Source organism: Petromyzon marinus, chromosome 5 (assembly GCF_048934315.1).
Source record: "Petromyzon marinus isolate PM22_M1 ecotype Great Lakes invasive population chromosome 5, UKy_Petmar_22M1.pri1.0, whole genome shotgun sequence".
Lineage (NCBI taxonomy): Eukaryota > Metazoa > Chordata > Hyperoartia > Petromyzontiformes > Petromyzontidae > Petromyzon > Petromyzon marinus.
The window spans coordinates 12,408,180-12,436,068 of record NC_133671.1 but is presented as its reverse complement, the minus strand read 5'-3'; the positions used below and the strand labels follow the sequence as shown (position 1 = coordinate 12,436,068).

At 40.4% G+C, this 27,889-nt stretch overlaps 1 protein-coding gene across 6 annotated transcripts in view; it reads right to left on the bottom strand.

Moving 5' to 3' along the window:
- The window catches only part of LOC116939056 (transmembrane protein 132D-like), a 229,964-nt gene that overhangs the window by 52,424 nt on the left and 149,651 nt on the right, over positions 1-27,889 (bottom strand). For all 6 annotated transcript variants that reach the window (XM_032946940.2, XM_032946941.2, XM_032946943.2 and 3 more), the window contains 2 exons: positions 13,649-13,795; positions 1,888-2,077 (listed from right to left, as the gene is read on the bottom strand). In XM_032946940.2, the coding sequence (XP_032802831.2) occupies positions 1,888-2,077; positions 13,649-13,795 (337 nt within the window). The remainder of the gene's footprint in view (positions 1-1,887; positions 2,078-13,648; positions 13,796-27,889) is intronic.

The window sequence follows — 27,889 nt, the reverse complement described above, 5'->3', positions numbered from 1 at the left end:
TTTTATCAGCTACATCTTCCCAAAAATGAAGTCTCATTCATCAGTAAAGGGTCCACACTCAATAAAGATCCTCGTTTGGCATGCTCCTCACAAATACCAACATCAAACTGGTCAAGAATGTCAGAGTCACAATTATCCATGTATTATCATTCTTCCTCTACATTTAAACTCTTCAGGACATCCTACCGTCACTTGTACAACATCTGCATCTGCCACTTTTTACCGATCTGCGGCTAAGACCTTCAAATGAAAGCCTCCTCAACTCCCTTCCAATCTTTCAAAGTTCCAGACTTTTCACCTCGAACTTTAGATTATATGACATAAAGCCAATTCTCACATCCCTCCAGTGGCTCCCAATCCAAGATCAGTCGAACTACAAAAATCACCCTCCGTGCCTTCAATGTCCCCCATGGACTTATCTCTGCCGACCTATCCCGCTTATGTTGAGCTGCTTTGTTTCATTTTCTTTATATTACAGCAGCCAAGGCCTTCCGTCAAAGTCTTGTTGTCAGTTCCATTCATTAGGAGGTCTGCACATTCTTGGTTGCTGCCTCAATGTCTGAAATTCCCTTGCAGTGGCTGATAAATGCTGTCGATTGCCCAAGTATAAGCGAAAGACCTTCTGACTTTTCCTCTGATTACTGACTCTCTGAAGTGTCCTCATTCACACTACACTATATGTGCATCTCCTTTCCTTTCTCTTCTTGGTAGCTTTCATCCATCAGTCCTTTCCCTCTAAAATAAAACAAAATACTACACCTCGCTACACTATTAAAAAAACACTACACCATCCCTTAACGTCAAATTATCTCGATTCATATGTCTCCATGTTTTGTACTGCAGTCACATTTCTCCTCTATATATCCAAATTGCAGTGTATTGAAATAAAGTCGTGAAAATCCCTCTTATACCAAAAAGACCATAAATTCCATAAATTAGCTTCTGTGGTTGGAAATGTGGAATATACACAGCATTATATTTTGGCAGTATTTCACTTACGTGTCCTCTGAGCTCATAACTCCCAATAATAACGGATTCCAGACTGCATGTGAAAGATGCCTCCATTATCATGTACTGTATCGGCCACATACCATAATTAAGCTCCAAGATCCCTGAGAAAGGTTTGTTGGAGTTTATACATGAGTTTACGCTACTGTTGTATGTAGCCTCACACCATGCACACACATAACACTCAGGGCCAGATTTAGTTGGACAGGTGCCCAAGGGTTGTTAGAATTTTTGGGGCCTTCTTTGTAAACTCAATTTCTTCCCTTTACTGTTTTAACCACCATCTGTGCCGGATGCCAAACACTCCATTGTTATTTATCGTTGTTGTTATTAAAATACATTCTGGTTCTTAAATGTGACAAACGAATTTTAAAGTTTAAACCAGAGTTAAATAAATAAAATATTTACATTGAAACACATGATAGGTAACATTACACTGAGTGATGCTATGTCTTTAACGAGCATTTTACCTGTAGCAGTGGTTCTTAACCTGGGGTGCAGGCACCCCTCGGGAGTGCGAGATGACCTTTCTGGGAGTGCAAGACATTGCCAGATTTTTTTCGAAGGTAAATCATCCAAACACAAATTAAGCACGGGCACGTAAATACAAATATTCTGTTTGATCAAACCCTCTATGTATTTATTAACATCATACATTATTTAACGATTGAGAACCCAAGAGGTGCAAAGCTGCAGCAAAGGTTAAAAACCACTGACCTATAGGATTTATCACAGTCGTGCGTTTCAACAATTATAACGCAGTTTACGAGATATTTTTTGGGGGGGTCTCTCAAAGTCCAAGGCCCTGTGGGGCTGTGGCCTCTGAAGCCCCCCGCGTTAATCCGGCCCCTGGTAACGGCACTCATCAGCGGTGCGCACCATGGCGAGGGGTACGATGCTGCGAATTCCACTCGGGCTGAAGGGAATGTCTGTGTTGACCTCTGGAGGGTAGGGCAGGTCCCTCCCCGTGGGCTCCACCAGCCAGGTCAGGCGCCGCACCGCTCGCCTGACCGAGGACATGTTCTGCACCCTCAGCTCTATTCGAGCTATCTCGAGGGTGGACGGGGCCCTGCTAAGACAGGGGGACAGAAACAAATCGTTGCAGAGATGAGCGTCGTATCACCATCGACATCCTTTCAGCATTCACCTCACATGCACGCCGTTTCAGCCAATACACCACAATTTCAGATTTTTGTTTAAACCACTTATAAAGTATAAATGCCACCAGGAACGATGACTCACTTTAACAACAAAACAGAGCACGCTTCAAAGTTTATTTCAACAACAGTTTGCAACCCTTGCGTTACGTCATTCTCGCCACTTGTCGGACAACATATTTATACTTGAGCGTATGCTTTAAAGATGTGGAGCAGTTTTTGGAGGGTAAGCATCCAATCACAGTGCAACCAAATGTTCATGGCTAATTCGAGTGTTCTATTGTGATAAATAGAATGTCATCAATATGTCAAGCACGGCAGTATCCGTCCGCATACAATCGAGGACGCTCTCTCTCTCTCTCCTCAACACGTCTGAGTATAGAACCGATATTCACAACTTGTTTAAACTGTGGTTGGATCATGGCGCCCCAACAGGCCCCAACGTAAATCCGTGGAACTTTCCTTTCTCGCGGATGTAGCAAGGAACAAAAGCGTTCCAGGGGAGCTATCCGGCCAGTCTCCGACTGCGAAGAGAGCCATAGCGGAGCTCCGTCGTGTCGAATCGACGGTGAACCTGTCGACGTGGTTGGTGATGCACAGCCTGCGTGCACACCTCCACGCTGTTGCCAAGGCTCACGCTGGTGACGCCGAGCAAATCTTGCACTGTACTGAACCTTACTTGGAAACAAAATAAAATAAACCCCCCAACAACTTTGAAGTACAATCCACTCAGTTGGTAAATGAGTGCTGGTGGTAGCTTTTAACAAATAAACATCGATTGATTGATATTTGCCCTTGAAGGTTATAGTTCTGTAATGGTCGTGTTTTGTTTGAAACAGCTGTGAACATTTAGGGATGTAGCGCTCCGTCCCCGCAATAATTGGCTCGCAAGTCAATTAATTATTAAGGGTCACGGTTTGATTCAAGGATATATATTTTTAAACATCGTGGCAAATGTAGCGGCCTCTAACAGCTGGGGGGGGGGGCAAACATGAACCTATTCCGTACAGGATGTATGAAGCAAAAAAACAATGGCTTTTATGCATGTGATTCGAATCATATATTGCGAGCCTAAGAATTGATATGAACAAACGCATCATCACACCCCTGATATGTGAATGCGAATAATGTTGCTGTAGTCCACTTGCCCATGACACTATGTAAGTGTATAATGGCTCATGGATGACAGCTTAAGAGTGTGAACTGCTTCCATCTGTCCCACAATGCAAAGTATTCTCAAAAGTTTTGTTTATAACATTTTGTGGAATCAGCATCCAATTCAATTCAAGCCTAGAAAGCATCAAAATAAGCATCTTGAATGGGTACAAGAGCTAATACTGTCACAGGTGACAGGAAACAAGCATTTTATTAGTTTACAAAATGACTACTGTTAAAAGGTTCCAGAGTATAACAAATGTCTTGTGGAATATAAAAAAATGAGTGATGATTTGACAAAAGGACAATGAACTACCTGGTAACTGCAATCATTTATATCAGTAGATTTCTCAAAATCATATTTTCGTGGTTATTAAACTACTCCCATGAAGTGCAGTCAGGGTTCTCACTACACTTAAAAATAGTTCCTGGCCAAGAAAACACGTATTTATTTATTTGCTTCAGTCTTTTACAATGTCCAATTGTGACATTGGAGTTAATGTCACGAGACAAAGAATCCATTCTGAGGCACACAGCAATAGCACCCCGTGTGGCAGAAGAGACCGTAGAAGTGATTTTTCACAGGAAATATGAAATATCTTTCAAATGGCCTTTTTATCCATTCCATAGTAGGGGTGAACTCTCACTGAAGTTCTTCTATTAGGTGATTGCAGAGCGGACACACTGATATATGTAGGTCTGACTTGCATCCCATGTTGCTACCACATCAGCTAAATTAGCCATATCAAGCGTACATCCTATATCATATGATGGGTTTTTTTTTTTGTTCTTCTGTGACTGGGATGAGACCTTCGACTCTCTATACCAGAGAACTTGATTTAAACCCCGGATGTCAGTGCTCTGACTTCTATGCCATTGTTAATAAAGTAGGTACACCCATCCCAATCTTATTTTGGACCAGTCTTCAAATATTGACATTTACAATTAAATAATTTGATATCACACTGCAAGATATTGCAGGGATCAAATTTCAGAATTGAAACCCATTGGTATCAAATGTAGTCCTGCAATTAAACAAGTAAATGCTAGCTTTCATTCATTCTAAATTGAATGACACGCTTGCCATTCTGTTCTATGCATATTTAAAAATGGCATTTGACGCTTAAAATATGTCCTGGAGTTGATCATACATTAACACGACATTTATATGTTAAGACACTTTGACAGTAACACATGATGTAAGGTATACTGTATTACAAAATGCATTGCTTTAAAAGTAAATGGTGCACGGTGTGATCTACAAGAGAGGCCTGGAAGACCACACATTTTTTTAAACTCCCTCGCCTGCTGGGTCGTGAGATGGCCAGGGTTGGCAGTGCATCAAGTAGATTTTAATCCATCTATATGGAGCACTGTGTGCTGTCCCCTCATGTATTTGTTTTCTCACGGTACTACAGACTCTTTCCACCATGCCAATACTCATTTATAGAATTGGTCAAATGTCTCAATGCAGGACCCTCCTGAAAAATGTATCCTGAGACTCAGCGATGTTATCCTGAATACACAAAGAGTATTATTACGTGAAGTAAGGCACGTGTAACTAGAATAATCTGACAGAAACAAAACAACGTGGTGCAAATTGATAAATTAGTGAAAACATTAATTATACAGCTCAGTAACCTGTGTTTGTGCATGACCCCACAGATGCTCACTAGCACCCCAGAGTTGGTGCGTGGAAAGCCAAGAGGGTTTGTTAAGGTCATTAAATTACATTCATCACACTTGCATGTCATCTCCACTTAAAGTGATGCCGAGACACTCTCTGCAAGCAACCTTAGCCCACATGAATCTAATATACGTCACTGTGAGCATTAAATGTTAATGGCCCTTTCATTGCGAAGACATTAATAACCTGTCGTGCCCACTGTGCAGAGATGCCATGCCTCCATATATCACACTTCCAATACTTTTCAATTCGTCATGATTCCAGAACATGGGGTGGCAGAAGCAGACTTTACTCTCGTATGTTTGTACAAGACGCATGACTTTGGTCCTGTGAAATTTAGCTGAATTTATTTTTCCTGATGAATATGAACAGATTGGATGAAATCATTTGTCATAAAAAGCAATTGTTCTAATGATATTATGGGAAATTAGAGCACAGTGGTATATGAGAAACATGAAACAACTAGTGGTTGAGCATATAAAGGATAAAGTCAAATATAATCATGATGAAATTATCATCATATCGCATTCATTGATTCGATTAATATTTTCAACTGCAGTACGTTTGCAACAAATATAAATACATTTTAATCGAGCCATCTCTACATCAAAAGTATTTACCTAAACCATTGTATTACTTTCCTGTAAAGCAACACATCCAGTAATCCATATATTACTTAATTTGTTGATCTATATCTCAATCTTTTTATCTACATATATATCTCCAGGCATGAAAGTCGTAAATTGCACTTTCTAAATTTGAGCTTGGAGCTTAGTATATTGTGGTCAAGCGTGTTGATCAAATGTCCTTCAAGCATCTACGTAATCAGTGTCTCAATCTAAGTAATCAGTGTCTCATCTAAGTGATCATCTAAGTAATCAGTGTCTTCATCATTAGACCTCCTTTGCCAGTGCCAAAATGTAATAATAAGGTTTTTCCCCTTTTTTCTGGCAACAAAACTGAAACCTTTTTACGAGGATTCATATCTGCATTAACCACAATACCTGCAGTCAAAATGCAAACAAAAAACATACTATGATAATATATGCATTGTCCTTGAAACTGATTGGTCCACACCAAGGGACGGCTTTCTTTTGAGCCTCGACCCAATTGGTGCTCGATCAGATGACGCCTTCCGGCGTGGTTAATGCAAACATGAATCCTTGTAAAAAGGTTTCAGTTTTGTTGTCAGAAAAAAGGGGAAAACCCTATTATTACAATCAGTGTCTCAATCTAAGTAATCAGTGTCTCATCTAAGTAATCATCTAAGTAATCAGTGTCTTATCTAAGTAATCAGTGTCTCAATCGGCCTTTTGGGTCTTACTAGTGCTGCAATACATGTAGGAACGACGTGAACTCGCAGCAGCCTGTAGCGGGTCGAATCAAAACGTAGTGAGCACTCATTGATACAAAAAAGGCCCGAGTTATGTAAACCTCGTTTCCGCACTGTTGTAGAATTCCTCTATGAGGCCGACCAATCAGATTCTGATCTGTCTCACGCATGAACACACAGTTGATCCACCTTCAACAGAGGTCTGCTACAACATGGGACCTTTTTTGCCAGTATCTAAGTATAAGAATAAGTTTTACCCTTTCTGACAATAAAACATGTGTTAAGATGTTCAAACACCAAACATAAACCTTTTGCAAGGAATCATGTCTGCATTAACCACACATACTTGTGGTGAACATGCAAACCTATTCTTAGAGGTCTGCTAATGTAGTTAAATATGGCTTAGCACTACTTAAACACAATGGGGCATCCGTGGCATGGTGATTCGCACATGTTTTGTCATTATATCATCAATATCATCTCTATGTGCGTGAGAGCCTCCAGTCTGGCATTTAAGTGAAGGTGCTGTATACAATGATATTGGATTACAATTGGAGGAAAGTAGAGCACCAAAGACCTGCTCACTCTGGGCCATTCTAAAGTTGTGCAGTGACTAGTGGTGGAATGGTTAAACTTTTGTGAGGAGTTGGCCACACCTAAATCGCAAATTCTAGAATGTATTTCTGATTGTATGCATAATTAGCCATCGTTCTGACAAAGGTAGTGGAACAATGGCCAAAATAGCAACAGGAATTGGGCCCAAATGTCTGCTTTTCAAGGGTTTAATGCAATTAAGAATAATGTATAAAGGATGATAATTGATATGGCACAATATTTATTGCATAATCCCAATAACAGTGAAAGGCTACTAATCAATATGCTTCTGGCATAGTTTTTCTTAAAGCATATACAGCATATGCAGAAGCGAACATGGCAGGATGTTAGAGGCTGTTCTTAACCTAGAAGGGTAGTAAATAATTTTAGTTATAAATAAACAAACATATTAAATATTAAATAAAAAAATCGAACATTTCATTGCTTTTCAAAGACAGACACTATTACATTATATCATGGCACATGTGTGACCTGTTATAACTCCCGGTTACCTTCATGCTCAACCAGAGGCTGCAACCCTGTACAATTATTTATGAGTGCTCAGAGCTGGGGTAGGCATGAGCAATGAGAGCGTTCGCAATTGCTCAACACCCCAATTGCCACTGCAGGCTGCTTATCAAGTTGCGATGTGGCCGTCACAAGCAATATCATTAATGCGTTTCATGAATTACCAAAGTACTTCACTTTACGAACACATACAGTAGTCGCTGATTTTGTCAATATTTTTGGTGTTTTCATACAATATTGTGGTAATTAGTATTTTTGAAACTATATCAATAACTTTTTTGAGAATGAAGTAGTAATGAAAGGAAAAGATTGAGAAAAATCTAAAAAGGCTTCCGCTCCGTTATGAATAATGTTGTAACTAATAATGTTGTAATTCAATGTAGAAAGATTTTACAAAACTATTTTGTTGGTAGTATTCATATAATATAAGAAATATTACATTAAAGCAATGTACAACTGTATCACATATTATTTTATTATAAAAAATTCTAATAAACTTACATGTAGAACAATTATTAAAGTATATAACTTTTTGATAATAAATAGGGTAATTGAAAATTTAAAACATGAAGTGGGGGGAAATGCTATGTTTCTTGATACATGTTTAGAAATATAACTTAAATCTTAAATTCATTTGTTTTAATTTAGTCTTTTAAAAATTGTCTTTAAAAACATTACTGTCTTGCAAATATATATCTGATTTTAATGTAGTTCTTAAATGTTTTAACCGTTTTTTTTACTTCGAATTCTATTGTTTTCTTACCGAATTTTCACTTTAACCACCTGAAACTATGTAAAAGTAAAAACATTTAGGCTGCACGTATGATATTGTAATTTAAAGGTGTCATTTTAATTTTGCTCGTTGTTTATGTCACTACTATTGCCATTACATTTAGTGATATACGGGAATTACGATTTACGGGTAACATTAGTACAAAAAAACATTACTAAGGATTCTATATGGTCTGGTACGGGAGGAGGTCCATAGGGGTGACACCATGAGTTACCGTATTGGGTGACACCAACCCTAGTGACGCCACTGTTAGACATTTATGACCTATGAAAATATTTTCAGTCCAAAGGACATTTACGAACATGGGATCCACCATAAGTGAATTTTTGATATAGAATCCCCTCTGAAAATGACCTCAGCTCCATGGAAGGGCACGAGTTACTTAGGCAGCTGTGAGGGAAAGCACTTTAACATTTAAACTAGTGAATTCATCTTTGACCAAGCTTTTCCCCGTGACACTTTGAACACCAAGAATGAATGGCAAACAAAACACAAAAAGGCCTTTGCTAAAGTGCTGGAGGTGGTGTACCTCTAAATATAGGTGTAGGGTCAGTGAGATAAAATTGTCAGTTCTTAAAATGTCCCAGTTTGTTCGGGCCACTGTAGTGTGACTTCTGATTGTCAACTTTGATAAATATTCTTGGTTCTTTCGGTAAAGTCACGTAGAAAGGAAACAATAAAATAAAAAAAACAATAAAATTATCACGTTTCGACTGCAACACAAGCAATCATCATTAGGTGTGAAAACCACAGCAAGAAATTTTTGAAAAAAGTGGCGGTTTTTTTCTTAACGTTAGCACCACGGACAGCGCTTTTTTTGGCAGTTGTTCAGATGGACGAGTCCATCTATGTTCGGAAAAAGGAGAGGGGAGACGAAGATAATGGATGCGGTCTGAAAGTCACCGTAAGCGTGAACACAATCAATTAAGACCTGAAATAGTTTATCAAATCCTTCCAATGATCGCTAAACGTCGTGAGAATTGTATTGTTTTATATTTTATTGTTTCCTTTCTACGTGACTTTACCGAAAGAACCAATAATATGAATCCCTGCAGTCACGAAAGCTTTAAATCAAAATTTTACTTTGATAAAGTCAGTACATTTCCCGGCTTTCCCTCGAATTTCTCTTTTTGGTATGAAAAAGGACCAATACCCAAAAAACATTGGCCTATTACATACTTTTATAAGGCAGTCTGTTTGTGCACCACTGACAGTGCAGTTCGATTATTATATTCAGCTTCATTTTGAGCATTTGGGAATAATATTTTCAAATTTACCAGTGTCAATTGACTAATGAGCACCAAGCAAACAGTGAAATTATTTTCTTTTCGATGGTAAATTCACATAATAATAAAATTGAACTCCTAGCACTTAGCCTTGTCGTACTACTATAACAGCATTGCTGGAACTTTTTGTTGAATCATATGATTGGACTTATTAATTTATATTCGTACAAAATGAATGGCGTTAATAATCAATGATACCAGTAAAATGCAGCTTTTAATTTGATAAGATAACGTTTTCTTCCCAGCTCTGACTATTGCCAGATCATGTGTAACGGTCTATTTGTGGTAAGGTTTATTTGAGTGGCTTTTATTTGCTTGGATATGTAATGAGCGGTTGCATCACAAAGCGGCGTGGGAAGTCTTACCAACTGTATAAATCAGGTCACGTTCAACTTTTAAGTGTCCCTCGGGCGTGGACGCCCAGGCCACACGTGCTTTGTCGGCCTCTTGTTTCGACCAACTTCATTCGGAAGTTGAATAAACCCAAAGCATTACAGCCGGCCAACAACATTTATTACAGTACGTAATTTGCAGAGCTACAACACAGCAGCAGGCCGAATGTAACGTATGGGAGATGGAACACTCTGTAACACTGCCCTGCTTGACATTACGCGTTATCAGTAACAAAACACATCCTCGCTTCCCACTGAAGCTATGTTAAACAGGCACTCGTTCAGCTCGACAGGATATTGAAAACTCACGATATATGCAAGTGCATTACATTTCAGCCCGGTATTTATTTGATTAAATCGATACATCGTGTGCAAGCTTGCTTTATTGTGTGCAAATTTAATTACAAGCGTGGTAAATAAATTCCAAGTAATTGTATCTTAATCTTATGCTAAGCATGATGGATTGAGTAACGCTGTGTAAAATAAATTTTTAACGTAAAGCTGCATTAGCTGCAACCACTTGTAAAACAGCATTTCTTTGCAAAGCATCACGGTGGAGCTGTCATAACAGATTGCTGTCTGCGTTGTCCAGTCTGTTTACCTGGGATCGGGACGACCTATGCTGTTGTGTATAAGAGGGCTTCCATCGCACTGCAATGCTAGAATTGAGGAATGTTATATTTTATTGAGAATATATGTGCACCCCACATATGTATATGTAGCCCTTTCTAATGGGTGTTTTATGCTGAATTATGAGTCTTCCTCTGCGGCATATTTGTGTTGTAATATAAGAACACTAGTACAGTAGTGTAAATATTTACTATATTTTAAATGGCATGTGACTAATAATACAATTCCGTCCGTGGCTGTTTTGCACAGGCTGTGTGTGTAATGGCTATTAAACAGGCCTCTCTGCATTGTGCACTACCGTGGACGTCTTTTGTCCGTATCTAATAGTTTAACATACGAAATTAAATGTCGTGGGGGTGGGGGGAGAAATTGTCAGTGTTCCCATTTGTGCTGCCTTGGCAAAGAATGACAAGGATATGCGATTCCTAATGCTATTAAAAATCGGCTCATGCAAAGCGGAAAAGTGGTTTGCGCACTGCGCTATTAACCCCATGACTTGAGCTCGATTCCCGGCCACAGCTAACGTCGGTGGTGAGTTGTTATCTGAACCGGTCCCAGAAGTCCCCCTTCAACAACCTGCACCGGTCAGCGTTGTGAAGCATGGTCAAACAACCCCCACGAATAACATGGTGCGCGGAGGACTTCCTCCAGTAGTAGATAATTTACAATCGGTCCTGTATCCAGAGAGGATGCCACGACTGTGATTGTCTTTGCGTGTTTTACATTGATTATTGTAAGGATAGGAAATTCAACTAAGAGTATACTAACAATTTTCCAGTGTACTCCTAAACGTGACACAAATTAGAGTGTGCGCACAATGTCATGAATGCATACTGCCGTGTGTTATTAAAATAAAGTTGTTGGTATCTTGTGAACCGGTTCTATGGATTTGGGCATCCTGCTCGAATAAAGATCATGAAAGAGACTTTCCTTCTCATCACAACTCTTATCCACTATTGACACATTCTGGCTTGTGCCATAAAGTGTGGATAACGGACAAAACGTTTTTCACGAAATAATAACATAAATTATATACATTTTAGGATTGATTTGCATTTAGAGGAGTCGCCGGTAAAAGCACTTAAAGCTATGCGCTGCTGACTGGGCAATGCAGCTGTTGTAGGGAATGGTATTTTACATGACATATTGTAGCTCTGTGTTCATTGTGAGTCTGTTACGTATGAATATCAACTATTCAACTATATACGGTTGTTTCTGACTGCAATCTCTATATCTGCACGGTCTTTATATTCGATGGTTCTTTCGGTAAAATCACGTAGATAGAATAAAATAACAACAATAAAGGAATAAAAATGAAAAGTGAATAAAAAAGAACAAAAATATCACCACGTTTCAATCGCAATACAAGCGGTCCTGATGACGACCGCTTGTGTTGCGATCGAAACGCCGTGATGTTTTTTTATTAACTTTATTTTCATTTTAATTATTTTATTGTTATTATTTTTTCTTCCATCTACGTGACTTTACCGAAAGAGCCATCGAACATGATTTTCTGCAGTCACGAAAGTTTTAAGTCAAAATTTGCACGGTCTGGCTATATTTCACGCCAGTCTATCTTTGCTGGTCGTTTCATGATCGAATATAACCAGTACCTGGCATGCTAATCGAGGCCCTTGGCCCCTTCTCTCTCATCTGGAACTTCAAGCAGATTCTATCCAGCCACCGCGCTCGCAGATACACTTAATTATCAGCACTTGGGGTCTAGGTACAGAAAATGTGCGTACAATATGCCAGGCAGAAATGGGCGTCGGCTCTGCGTTGTGCAAGATGCAGAGTATATGTGCATGGCCCAGCGATATCGCAATGCTGGACGAATACCTGGTGTTGCTCGTGATAACATAGCGTGGGAATGTCTATATGCGTGTGTGTGATGGTGTGTTTTTTTTGTATTTTTATTTTTATGTATCTGTAGAGGATACTCTTCCCACCAAACATGCAGAGACATTCCATTTTTTTCCACCTCCGTTGCACAGAAGCTCCCTCCTTCATACACCGCTCTCTCCTTCATACGCCGGTCTCTCCTCCTGTTACTATTCCGATGTCCTCTCTTATCTCCGCATTCCCTCCCCCCCTCCCCTCATTTCTGTCATCTCATTTCCAGCCACAAACCACATATCGTCACATCTTGGGACCATGTCTCCTCCTCTCCAGCTACCAATCTCCTCTTCATACCTCGGGGTTAGTCCAGGTCTACTCGTTTCAGGGATTATTGTCAGCATGAGCATGGTAGGGACTGCTGATATTCTGGGGACTGTTATGGAGGACCGTTGCATAATCATCACGTGCCGTGATGTCCATAATAAGTGCTAGCTAATATCTGGTAAAATATTATACGGGGGATCAGTCTCTATGCATATTTATAACTGTTTGTACTGTATGTGTGGGGAGAGTATTTGTATGTGACTGGGCACATGTGTGTTTGTGAGTTTAGTTACGCAATTTCCAGAATTACGGGAGTAGTTCAGTACTCAGGTGCCAGACTCTCCGTCCCTCTCGTCAAATCCCACTCACCTATTTGCCCCGTTCTGCACAGCAACAAAGTGGAATGAACTCTGTTCTTTCCACACTCTCACTGACTGCTTTTAGGCAACCCGGCCAGCCACTCATAGAATATAATGAGTCACAGACAGTTATGGCACGTCCTGGCGGAATTGCTGAAATCCACACTGCATCAACAAACCTCATTGGACTGGGTGAGGAACCTTTGCATTCATTTATGACGATCATTAAGAAAAAGAAAACTGTTGCTTTTCACAAAGCCATACGAAAGAAGAAGACAGTTCAGAAACGTTGCATTCAGAATAATCATCATACAGCATAACACTAATACAAGGACATCGAGGGGAATCACATTGCACAGTAAATTGAGCGAGTCAACACGAGTCCTCTAAATTTAACAAGTCGACACATTGCAGTACAAAGTGGCCAACCACTCGAGATCCGCTTTTTTTTTCCTGCTCTCGATTTTCAACCAATCTTTTCCCACACATCCGATTTGCACGGTTGGCTATGTACGGTGGGAAAGACGTTCAAAATACATCATACACAGAAAATACATTCTCACCTTTCCAGTGGTGCGCCTTTTTTCCGATGGATTTGTAATTTCACTGAAGAGATGTTACCTCCGTGGATAATCTCTGTGCTTACATCATACAACGTAGGGTTGCTTGGGAGAACAGCCAAAAATGAAACGCCATGACTGCTTTGCACCCTGCCAAGAGAAACACAATATGCACACCTCATGGAGCAGCATTCCATCACTGTACATGCACATGGCACCAAATGTGCGCTTGTGTGCCAGACAGCTTTACCAGGTTTTATATACCCGAAGCAGAAACGTACAAGAAATATATATTACGTATCAAAGCATCTGATAATTGCTATTAGCAATTTATTACACCGATTAATTGATTGCAAACATATATTTTCATTATGAGACCTCCTTTGCCAGAAACAAGATATAGGAATAGGTTTTACCCTTTTAACTGGCACAAAAACTGACACCTTTATTCAAGGCATCATGTTTGCAATAACCACAACACAAGCAGTCAAAATGCAAACAAAAAAGACAACTCTGATAATAATATGCACTGTCCTTGAATTTGATTGGTCCACACCCGAGACAGCTTTTCTTAGAGCCTGTCTCCATTGGTGTTGGACCAGAAGACGCCAAAAGGCGTACAACTCAAAAACAGCGCACTATCAGAGTATTGTGTTGTGGTTATTGCAAACATGATGCCTTGAATAAAGGTGTCAGTTTTTGTGCCAGTTAAAAGGGTAAAACCTATTCCTATATCTTGTTTCTGGCAAAGGAGGTCTCATAATGTAAATGCTCACCCCAAGCCCTCAATACTCTGATAGTGCGCCGTTTTTGAGTTGTACGCCTTTTGGCGTCTTCTGGTCCAACACCAATGGAGACTAGGCTCTAAGAAAAGCTGTCTCGGGTGTGGACCAATCAAATTCAAGGACAGTGCTTATTATTATCAGAGTTGTCTTTTTTTTTGCATTTTGACTGCTTGTGTTGTGGTTATTGCAAACATGATGCCTTGAATAAAGGTGTCAGTTTTTGTGCCAGTTAAAAGGGTAAAACCTATTCCTACTGCAAACATCTATATGCGTATTTATCACTTCTAAATAATAATTTATTTACAAAGGTCAACCTGGATTGTAGGACTCTTTGTCAAGATGAGTGTTTATACAAGTGGGAGGAAACCGGAGAACCCGGAGAAGACCCACGTGTGTGGCAAAGGGGCAATACTCTATCCCCATACAGATGGAAACAGGTGGCAATTAGTTCACTTGCTGCACTGCCTTCCTCTGGTGAGCCAGGGCATGACACCTCGACGCCCATGGAAGGGCATTTCACAACATTTGCGCGATTCACAAAACCTGGCTTGCACAGTGCTGGATTGTAGGCCACATGCATAGCCACCATCGCTATTTAAAAAAATGGTGGATGCCAGGCAGCTACTCAATTAACAGGCAACGTTACGCCAACGTTAGCATGTGGTTGGAACCGTTGTGCCAACATTGGCTCAACGTCGTTTATTCTAAAGTCACTTCAATAGTCTTTTTGTCCACACTGATGGCACACCTTTTAAATGCCCTGTATGTCATAAAACCAATATGTGAAGTTCTGAGAGTAATAAATATATATGACCTGATCGTTGTTTTACATAATCATTGGTGATTGGAATGAGACTATTAATTTTGCCCTGACTCAAACCCAAAATCTGTACTCTGAGCCACCTGGCCACTCCAGAGTCAAGAAATCTTGAAAGTGATATTATATAAAAGAGAGAAATCTAGGGCATGGCATATGTGCAATTCAAGCTAAACGTCATTCGATGAGCCAAGCTTTACACGCTGTCAGATACAAAAGCAAATACAGATGATGCTATGGAAGAATGACTGTATTTATGAAGCAATATAGCACCTACTCAAGAATTGTATTAAGGAAGCCATCATTGAAAGGCTGCATATGTTTTTCATTATGAGTATCATGCGAAATGAAAGGGCTTGTGAATGAAATCATCCATGACTCTGTCACAATGAAATATAGAAGTATGGTCTTTTGTGATGTGAAGAAAGAAAAACAGCTCTGCAAATGAATGCTGTATGCATTTATTTATATTCTTGATTTTAAGTTGAGTATCCTCGTGCAGCATTTTCTTTCCATTGGACTATTGTATGGGATAGGAAATATATGTTTTAATGCAGTGACTAATGGTGTAATGTATCAAATAGAATTTCGTGGTGGGATGACAAATAAATGTTAGAATACTCGCCTAAGTTAGAGAAACATATCATCATCACAAATCGAGAACTTTGCCAGAAAAACAAACAAACATGAAGCGGGCTGACTATGAAACCAAATGGTTTTGCCACAAGAGCAATGCATGGTTCGAACAAAAGCTACGCCACGGAACTTCACATCACAAAGACCATGATGTAAGTCGAGATGACTGTGCATACTGACAGTATGCTACATCATCGATGGATGTAATAACGCTGTACGAAAGCGAGTACAAAACACACACAAGGCGCATGCAACAAATACAGTATGAGGGGCACAGATGTAAGACAAGCCCATGAACTGGTGGCAGTAGAGTGCAGTTATATCCTCCTCCACTTAATAGCGGGTAAGGCCCACTGAGCTATATAGCTCTTTTTAAGAAGCGACCTGGCCACAAATGTAAGCTTAACGAAGGCGCTTATCATGTGGAAATTTAAAGCGGCCAAACACTCGAAATGCATGTCTGTAAATGTGGGGGGAAAAACTGAAGGACCCGGAGAAAAATCCATGCAACCACGGGGAGAACATGCAAACTCCAAATATACAGGTGTCAGGGTCGGGATCAAACCGACGACCTCCTGTATACCGGGCGAGGTAGTTAACATATCGTCACTGTGGCGCCCATGGTGTCGAGATGTACAAAAAGGACACCACTGCTATTACCTTTAGCATTATTTAACATATTTTGGGGGACATTGAAATTTTTTTTCAAGGTGTTTTGTATGCTGGTATTAAATCATGACAGCACTGATCCACTTCTGAACTTGTCACATGGTCTTTTTTAACACTTATAATATATCTTGATTTAAAGCTTTCGTGACTGCAGGAATCCATACTCTTTGATTATTTCGGTAAAGTCACGTAGGTATAAAATAAAATAAATCACGACGTTTTGGGCACAACACAAGCGTCCATCATCAGGTGAAAAAGCATGATCTGCTGCTGAGGTAGATGTTTTAAAAATGTTTGAAATGGGTGTAGCCCAAAGGTCATAAAGAAGTGGGCGGGGCTCGTGATGTTAATGTGATAAATTAGCATGTAACTGTAAGAACGGAGAGCGGCCTCCTCAACGAGGGCACGGAAGTGGCTTTGTTAATGTGAGATATTAGCATGTTAATGTAAGATCGAACAGTGGTGCAATCCAAAGGTATGAGATAGCCATCCAAAGGACATGTGAACATGAGAGTGCAATCCAAAGGACATATGAGCATGAGAGTGCAATCCAAAGGACGTGTGAGCATGAGAGTGAAATCCAAAGGACATGCGAGCATGAGAGTGCAATCCAAAGGCATGAGAGTGCAATGCAAAGGACATATGAGCATGAGAGTTCTAAGAGAGACATAGAGAGAGACACACAGAGAGTCAAAAATAACAGCTGATATAGGCAGTTAGGATGGAAACATCACAGTCAGTTAAGACTTTACCTGGTTAATAACGTCCTAAATGATTGCTCAGTTTGTACCCATCTTCTCGGTTGAAGTTGTCTGTGTTTATATATCTGGGTGACTTCATTAATACATCTCTGAAGGTAGCCAGTAGGTTTGCAGAGTACCTCCGTCTTGTAAAAATCAATTTCGTGTGAGCCCACAGCGTTAAAACAATGATCCGCAACGGCAGAGGTATTGGTCCTACCATGTTTCAGATCTGCCTTGTGTTCACGACCGCGGTCCGAGATATGTTGTTTCGTTTCCCCAATGTAACTGCTGCCGCAACCACAACTCAGTTTGTAGACACCAGGATATTGCATGTCAGGAATCACATCCTTTACAGATGGGATTAAATCATAGATTTTGTGTACTCTGTTGAAACGAACCTGGATCTTGTGTTTTTTTAAGATTTTGGAAATATTTTTGGTAACCCTTGCTATGTATGGTAAAGTGATGGTTTTGGTTGGATCCTCATAAGGTTGTCTCCCCATTGCTGGTGAGACAGCTTTGCGGATTGTACGGTCCGAGTATCCGTTCATCCTGAGGGCTTGGTGTACGTGCTCCAACTCACTGGCTAGGTGGTGCTGGTCGGAGATGCAACGGGCCCTAGTTACCTGAATTATAACTGAATCTAATTTTTTAAGTGCCATTGTTATTTTCCAAACAATTTGCACAGGAATTATCACCCATCATTTTTAACAAAGTGCAATACATTAGCTGGGCATTTACAAGAGCTGACAATTTATAGCTATCCTTAAACAAAATATGTGCCTTTGTTACCCCCTTTTAATCTAACTTATGGCCCTGTTTGTTTGCTTTCATTGGCACTTGTGTAGCTGCTGCATTACTGACTGTACTATTGCAACTCGAATTTATTCTGGAAATTAAGCACACGCCTCGGCATACCAATCGCAGAGAGAAATCTCGCATTTGTTATTTGATTTTTAAAAACTCCTATCTACCCCTTTTGGATGTTCTTGTACCACCTGCAGCTAAAACTCTTAATTTCCAAAAAATGGAAATGTATTTAAGCACTCTCAGACCAACAGGTGAACTGCCCATCAATTAAAGGTAGTCATGCAATCCCAAGATACACATTTTTAAATTGTGCAACTTCATAGATATGGCCTGGAAGAAAAGTATGTATCTGACATTTACATCGTTGTCTTTGGTTCTGCACACCGTCATCTGCGAAGTACATGTGCATAAACATTATACAACGGTTAACGGAACCACCTATATTAAGGCTCTAATTCTACTTTATATGCCTGATGGGCCACACTTCCTGTTTGCTAGTGTTTGTAGTCTTGGAGCCAAAGACTTTAAATAAAATGTACGTCCAAGACGAAACGACCACCTGCAAGAACGAAACAATAAAATATGTCCAGTGGCTAACACAAATCAGGACCACCTCCCACAATATATTGAACCACCCTTGCAATTGTGGCTCTGCTCGTTTTACAACTTAGGTTTCTCTGCAATATTCATCAGTGGCACCTTGAGAGCAACTCTGCCGGTGAAAATAAAATGTAAAGGATGAAACAAAAAAACGTCGGCAATGTTATACCTTGAGTCATAAAAAAAACTATTTAATCAAAACTGTCAGTTTTAACCTTGACCTCCAAAAATATACATTTGGAGGAAAGATACTGTGGTTTTGTTAGATTGAACTGCCAAGAAGCTAAGAGAGACAATTGCTCTCAGATTGGTGGTCCCTGTTTGAAAATGAAACCTACAATCTACGTTCTCTGTATTTCCCTGCCTCATTGTAAATAATCCATATATTACGATAGACTGCCTGTCTAGAAGACTATATTAGCCTATTTTTTTTTTCAAAATAAATTTTAATGGAATATCTGGCCAAAGCTGCAATGATTCCGAATGCTCACTGACTCGATAGATTATTTGTATACATTTTTGTTTGCGATACCATTATTGTTATAGATGATGTTGGTGATTTTAAAGGGATCCCATTGAGGATTTCTAAATATCCCCTCTTTACAACATGTTCTTAGCAAGATGGAACCCTGAAACATATTTTTATGTTTAAATGTAATGTATTGTTTTTTAGTCATTCCTGAAAAGGGATGCTGTGTGTTATAGAGAGTGATTCGTTCACAGACCCCCCCACTGATTTCTGTCTGCATGTATGTAGAACTTATTTCGAACCGTACATAGCCAAACGTGCTAAGAAAAGGTTTAGGATTGAATATTTTGACAACGTAACTTACAAAGGAGAGTGTATTGATATTGGTGGGAGAAATGTAAAAGCGCATATGTATATATAATATATAAACGGTGTTTTCTCTATAATTTATCTACGTTATTTAGTGGGGTATCTATAAATAGATCACCCTGAATATTGCTTACTTGTAGCTCAATTGGCGCCACAATCAAAATGTCACAACCAGAAGGTCTACTCCAGTAGTCTTGGTCTACCTGAATTAATCTTTCAGATATCTTCTCTCCTGCTGCCATTTAAGTCCAGACTCAAGACATTCGTTCTCTACCTTAACTCTCTGCAAACCTAATAACATGTACAATACAGCCCCTTTGTCATTCCCCTGCTGGATGACCGCCTCCCTATGCCCTGTACTGTAGGTCTTCGGGTTTAATAGACCATATTTCACTACCCTTGTTGGTGCGGGTTGATGAAGGCAGGGAGCAACAGGCATCAGAGCATAGAAAGTACACTACAACGATGCATTATGCTGCACTGCCTTCTGCTGCCCACAGCGTATACCCACAGCCAACTATGACAATTTGGTGTGCATGGTAGTCACCCATCCGAGTGTAGTGCCTTGGATTCACTCGGACGACAATTGCCTTTCTTCCACCGTTACTGTTATTTCCATCGTTCCGCACACACACACATACTATATATATCATTACACACACACACTATATAATTTCACACACACACACTATCATTTCTCCTCTCCGCGATCCGCCAACTCGAACACTCGAATTCCTCTCAGCACCGTCCGCTCATACTCCTTGTCTCCACACACAGTCTCTTCTTCTCTCACCGCACACACAGTGGTTCTATCTCTATCTCTTCACACACAGTGACTCGTCTATCTCTTCACACACAGTGACTCTGTCATCTCTTCACATGCAGTGACTCTGTCATCTCTTCACACGCAGTGACTCTGTCTATCTCTTCACACGCAGTGACTCTGTCTATCTCTTCACACGCAGTGACTCTGTCTATCTCTTCACACGCAGTGACTCTGTCTATCTCTTCACACGCAGTGACTCTGTCTATCTCTTCACACATAGTGATTTGTCTATCTCTTCACACACAGTGACTTGTCTATCGCCAACTCTCCCTGTACCTACCTATACCGTAATCTCCACTCTGCTCACGCTAACTCTCGCTATCGCTATTTCTTGTCCTCTGGGTTCGGCTCTCAATCTATTTCCCACTAACACTTGCCGGGCTTCCACTCTTCGCATCTCTCTCTACCCGCTGCTGTCTCTACTTCTCGCCAACTCCCCCTCGTCCAAATCACCTAGCGTTTTTATCCCCTTTCCAATCAGCCTGAATTAATTGCCAAGTGCCTCGCCGGCATTTTCCCGCCAGCTCCGCACCTGTCCAACGGCCCAGACTCCGTGACGCCACCACTTAATCGCTAACAGCCTCTCGACCAATCACAGCCCTCGTCCCTTGACTCCCTCAATTACTTTGGCTTGTTTACGCCACCCGTGACTTCATCACCTGCCCGACCTTACATGACCCGCACTGTTTGTATGTACTGTATATTGCCAATTTACCCATGTGTATTTTCTACTCCACTACACGAGCACTATCCAGGCTCAACCCTGCAGAGCTTCTGAAATCTTGTGAGATTGTGTGAATTCTGAGTAAGTTGGTCACAAGTCATACATCATAGAACACTTTGCTTAATTTCTCACACCCCTTTGCCCTTCTATCTCCATTCATATTGTCACTCTCCTATTAGAGATGTTGTTAGCTCAAGCATTGTCACAGAACAATGTAGCATCTGCATGGGGTCACAAGATGGCTTGTGCGACGTGTCATGCCATTGTTCGATCAGTCTGGCTAGTGTTTAGTTTTGATATGTTTTATGATTTACTTTGTTTGCATGTGCTGATTACATATACAGTATATGCATGGCCTCTACAGTGTACTCAGATGCTTAAGTATTTAAAGTTGTACTTTTATACTCAGAACTATTGACATTTATAATTTTACAAATGTATAGATTTTTCTAAGACCATAATTTAATTTGCCAATATTTAATTACATATATTTGCAAGCTCACCAAGAGCAATACCAACTTGTGCCACAAGTAATACATTAATTAATCAATAAACAGATGTATCGATTAATTAATTTATGCTGCATTGACACGCACTTCTCTTGGAGAAGGGTGATGTAAGCAGAATCAGACAGAGCTGCCTCCAGACGTTAACCGTGGTACTCGGCCAGCTCGCTCTTGATATCCATCAGCACTTGCTTTTGCCATTCCATGTGAACTCGGGTGGTGATGTGCAAGCCACCTTTCGCACGTAGGCGGCCGTGTTTGTGATTGGCGCAAGCGGCTGGGGATGGGGATGGCGATGATGTGCGTGGTGACGAAGGTAGCGATGTGACCATGATTGCATAAATCATCACTTTCGTCGTCATTTATCAGAGTTGTCGGAGTCGCCATTTGTTATCATGGTCGGTAACCATCGTACTCGATCATAATCCATTATAATCGTCGTCATACATATCACTCATTCTTATTATTAATGTGGTCATCCGTAGCATTTATCAGCAGCGATATCACTAATCATAGCCCCACAGCAGTGTTCAACACGTGATTTTGTGTATGGTGGTCACCCATCCAACCATTATCCAAGTTCGAACATTGCTTAGTTTCTAACAGCTGATGAGTTTGTGCTCATTTAAGGATGTTTCTGTCCTTTATATATCGTGCATATACGAAACAATAAGATTCACACACACATTGTACGTTTAAAATTCGACTAATGGAGTGAACAATACTGGTAATGTGACAAAAAACTATAATAACAATGATAAAGAAAAATTAGGCAAAATACTTAGATAAAAAAATCAAATTGCAACCACGAACCATGATGACTCATTGCATCGATGCCTGTCTGCTATTTTAGAGACTACAGGTAGATATCAACATTTATAATGACCAAATAATGTTACATCTGATAATGAGGGGTTTCCCCTTTTTTATGGCAACAAAACAGGTGTTAAGATGTTAAAACACCAAACTTTACAAGGAATCATGTCTGCATTAACCACAATGCTTGTGGTCAGAATGCAAACAAAAAACATACTCTGACAATATATGCATTGTCCTTGAAACTGATTGGTCCACACCCGAGACAGCTTTCTTTTTAGCCTCGTCTCAAACGGTGTTAGACCAGAGGACGCCAAAAGGCGTGTTACCTCTGTTATGAAGAAGGGCTTTGGCAAAAACTTTTTCTTCTTAAATTTAGTTTTGTGTCTCAGCAGTATACTTGAGGAATATGTTGAGTTTTAATGATTTGTGTGTAACCAACACTTCATATGTGTATGCACCACTGTGTGCACAGTATATGTTTGTCCTGTTCTGCGTGTTAAGGTGGCTTAGATATTTCGATACTATGCATTCATATTGTTAAACTCAGAACTTGAAAATTCGCAAATGGAATGAATGTGCACATATTTCTAAGACCACAGTTGCTTGAGACCAATGTGGAAAACGATGACGTGACGGTTTGTTTGGATAGCTTCAGTAGAGCAAAATTGACTGATGGTAGGTCCTGCCTACTTTTGGCTCCACTCACTCGAGGTTATCCGCCTCTACTCATAGCTATAAAGGTTATTCTCCATTCGTTTCCTCTTTCTGCTATATTCTGAGCTGTGCAAATTGACTCTCATCCTTTTTTTTCGGAAAGCCTTTGTGCATGATCTGAAACCAAATGTTGTGCTGTGCACAATGAGACAACTCAGAGCTCTCAGCGAGTCGCTGAACATCACAGGGAGCCACCGGGCAGTGGAAGCAGATAGAATGATTACATTCCGAGAATGCACTGCGAGACACCTGGCATGAAAATATTACTTCAATTGGAACTGGTTTAAAGAAATAAAAGTTGTAAATTAAAAACAACGGGCCTCCGTGAAAAGCTGAAGATTGACACACTGATCAGGAATCTCAAGTAAAGTGCTTTATATCCAATCCAAGCATCGCATGCATACCTTGCAGTCCCCCCTGATTCGATTATAATAATTTGAATATGAACCCAACACAAATTATACAATACAATTTGGATTAATTCAGAATTTGAATGAAACTGCATCAAGATGCTGTAAAAACATTTGGGGAATGTTCATCAAGGGGAACAAGGAGGTGTGGACAGACTTTGGATATTTATTTTAAAGAGACGAGACAATCAGTTGTAGGCAGGGAAGAAGAGTAATGTCTTGATACTCTTTGGTTCTTTCGGTAAAGTCACGTAGGTAAAAAAAAATAACTAAAACAAAAATGAAAACAACTAAATTATATTACGACGTTTCGGAGGAAACACAAGCTTCCTTCAAGTTAGAAGGAATGTCTTGAGCCTGGATTTGAATGAGTCAAGAACTTGGATCGCTGGTGGGAACAGAGTTCAAAACTACTGGGGCAGCAGATGAGAAGGAGTGAATTCCCTCTGAGCAAAGATATCCTGGGGGCTTCAACGAAAATCCATGGTTGCCCGAGCAATGATGACGTGAGGAGAGAGCAGAGTGTGATGAAAAGCAAGAGGTAGACAGGGCCAGGTCCATGGAGGATCTTTAAGAGAGTAAGGGCAGTGTTACAGTTTATCTAGAATTAGATTTGGAGCCAGTGGAGGGTTTAGAGTACGGGGGTGATCTGGCCACATTTAAAGGTGTGGTTAAAGAGTCTGCCAACCGCATTTTGGATCATGTGAAGTTCGTCGGGATGGATTTGGAGGAGCCGTAAGGGAGAGCATTGAATTCATCTAGTTGACATGTGATGAAGAATTCATGGACAAGAGTGGCAGGGGCAGCTGTGGTGAGGGAGTGGCAGAAGTTACATAAGTAGAAGGTCCTGAATCGTTGGAAGACGTAGGAAGAGATGATAGAGATATGAGAACCCTAGGCAAAATGTAATTCTTAATCATTCCTAACAAATGCATGCACACCATTTGTTATGAATTGGTCACCCTAATATTGGGAATTAGCTCTTGGACATCTCACTATTTTGATGGGATACTCTGATCGTCATTGACCCCTTTTTCTCACGCCACCCCTGGACATTTACTTGAATTTCATCGTGCATATGGAATTTCACGATGTGCGCATGCATGTTACATACATTGACAATACTCATTACATTGAGGGTATTATGATGGTGCTAATTCATGAATGCCAATGAGGCCTCTTGTGCTATATTCTAAATTATAGTACCGTATACCATCAATAGGACTCGATATGGCCAAGGTAGGCTATTATGATGAAAGTAATGGGCATTTTCAGAATATAATATTCACATAATCACCATAGTGTCCCTAAGCCTGGATGACGATATCCCATATTCAGAAGATTCTCATGCTTAGTGTATACAGCTGAGCACGCCACACTGCAATACGGCCACATAATGAGGAAACCAGACATGCATTTCGACGTGCCTCGTCTTTCTCGTGGCAGACGTACAACCTTAGACTGTAACAAGGCAGCTGATTAAGCTGGAAGCGGGACTCTTTGCTCATCGATTTTAATCATTTTTGCTTGTAGTCTTCATCAAATTGGTGTATGCAGTTTGAATATTCTTGTTCTGAGGATACACACTTCATATAATTCTCATCCGATCAATATTCACATCACGCTTGCAACATCATGACTATTAATGAGTGCCAGAGGCATCTCCGACAAGGCATCGCTATAACATTGCTTTCCTGTCATTATTTCAATCCCTCACCCCTCTGCATATAATTGTTTTTGCTTTTTCCAAATTTTATTACAATTGTGCTTTCAGCATTATACCATGAGACAGTTTTAATTCCAAACTCTCATAGATCAGTGCAACTCCACGTGGAACGATATTTCATACAACTACTTTTGATATTCCTGAAAGTGATCCTTTCGTTCGTTCGTTCGTTTCTCAGTAAACTTTTCCTAGTGAGGGTCGTGGCGGCATCCTCTTCAGTATGCCAGCTGAGCGACATAGACCCACCAGCATGTCCTGGACCAGTCCTGGGGTCTTCGCCCAGTGGGATGTGCCCGGTAGAGTTCCAGGGGGAGTCTATCAGGGGGGCATCCTTACAAGATGCCCGAACCACCTCATCCGGATTACCGAGCTCCTCAACCGATCACGGAGAGTAAGCCCGGCAACCCTGTGGAGAATCCTCATTTCGGTCCTTTTTACCCGCGATCTAATCTTTTCAGTCATTACCCAAAGCTCATGACCATAGGTGAGGGTGGGAATGTAGATCGACCTGCAAACCGAGAGCTTTGTTTGAGAACTCGGCTCCCGCTTCAGTACCACGGAACGATACAGCGCCTGCAGCACTGTGGACACCACACCGATTCGCCGGCCGATCTCCCACTCTCACTTACCATCACTCGTGAAACAGACCCCGAGGTACTTACACTCCTCCACTAAATACTCAATTGGGGTACACTTTCCCACGAGCCCTGTTAAGAGAGAACTGTTCGGCACACGGTAGTCCAACATTTTATTCTTATTCTCAAGACAGGAATTGAGTTAAATTCAGTTAAAAAAATATTATAATGTGTTGTTGTTCACATTGGTGACTGGTCATTGTTGATTGGGCCGACACCGTCAACTTGCTACACTTTAAAATCCAGTTTCGTCACCAGTGATATAAAACAAAACTATTAAAAACTATTTTTAATTTTATCAGGTAAGGCCCACTGAGTTCGCTCTTTTTCATAAGCGACCTGGTCACAAATGATAGCTCAATGAAGTGGCTTATTATGTGGAAATGTATAGCAGCCAAATACTATGAACACACGTTTCTAAATGTGGAGGGAAAACCGGGGGACCCGGGAAAACATCTACACGACCACAGGGAGTACGTGGAAACTCGAGATATACAGGCATCAGGGTGGGGATGGAACCCACAACCTCCTCCATACCAGGTGAGGCAAGTTATAATCTCGCCACCGTCGCATCCTAAAACTGTGACTGAGCTCAGGGTCTCATCGGGCCCGGTTTAGTGCTGTGACCCCTGAACCACTCAGCGACCTCTGGGGCCCAGTGGTTTCGAACTGGTCTTACTTGAGTTTGACTTCCTGTCTCTTGCCGCTCTTGCCCCATCCCCCACCTCTTCTATGGCCCTTCGCCAGTGACTGGCCTTGACTAAGAGCATGTGTCACTCATTAAATATTTACACAGCACTGAGATGTGAATAGACATGTTTTAATGGTCACCCGTCTGTTGTTTAGGCATTGCTTATCCTGGTAGAACCCTCTGGTTGCTCAGCCTATTACGACATAGGAAAAGGTGGAGTTCTTTTGAAAAGCTGAAATTGATAATGAAAAGCAATATACCAATGTGCCTCAAGAAGGACGTTTCTAATCAGTCCGTACTGTCGACTGTAATGTATGGTTCAGAACGTGGTAATTCACGAAAAATACTGAACAAAAACTGAAAAGAAGCATGCTTGTAATGACATTGAAATAAATGGATGAACGCATGGATTATAGAACATAATCATATTAATTATGTCATCCAAGTGGGATTGGGCAGGACATGTAGTTAGAGGGGAGGAGGGACGACGGTTGAGAACAGCAATGGAGTGCGGACATGAGATCAATTCGTGTGCAGTTGTTGGATTGTTGCATCGCAGGATTGTGGAAAGTGGTAGCAGGTTGGGGAGGCCTTCATCTAGTAGTGGATTTGTTATGGCTGATGATGATGATGAATCTTGTTTTACCTGTGACGTAGTTGTATTTCCACAAAGATCCAAGATTGTTAGTAGTTTTTGTAATACTATATTTCAATAATTAGTCCATTACTAATTGCAATGAATTGTTTGCATACACACCACATTTATTTAGTTTAATAGACCACAAACTTATATTATAGTGTTATGCAACACCATAAGGGATGAATGTTAATATAGAGCATGCTTCCACTGACAAATTATTTGGTAATGCAGCGTTGCCAACACGCAATATGAGTTGTGATGAAGAAGGGCCATTGCCCAAAACGTTGCCTATTATATGTTTCCTTTTAATGCGACGGTGTTATTGGTGAATGCGTTGATTATGTATTTGCTTCCAGTTACAGAATGATGCCACGAACTCTCCCTCGTTATTTTAACACATTTTCTCGATCATGATTGTTTAAAAACATATTAAAGTGTGCCTTACATGACTCTACTTCAGATAGTATAATTTATCTTTAAAACAAAATCATTCTTCGGTAATACACTACTTTGACTTATTATTAATTTTGACATTCCTTGCACAAGTTGCTGTCCATTCCATTTTAACAATTTTTTATACAATCAGGGCTCTCACTGAATAAATACATTAAAATAACTAACCGTTGCTTAGTATGTACAGACATACCCTCTTTAT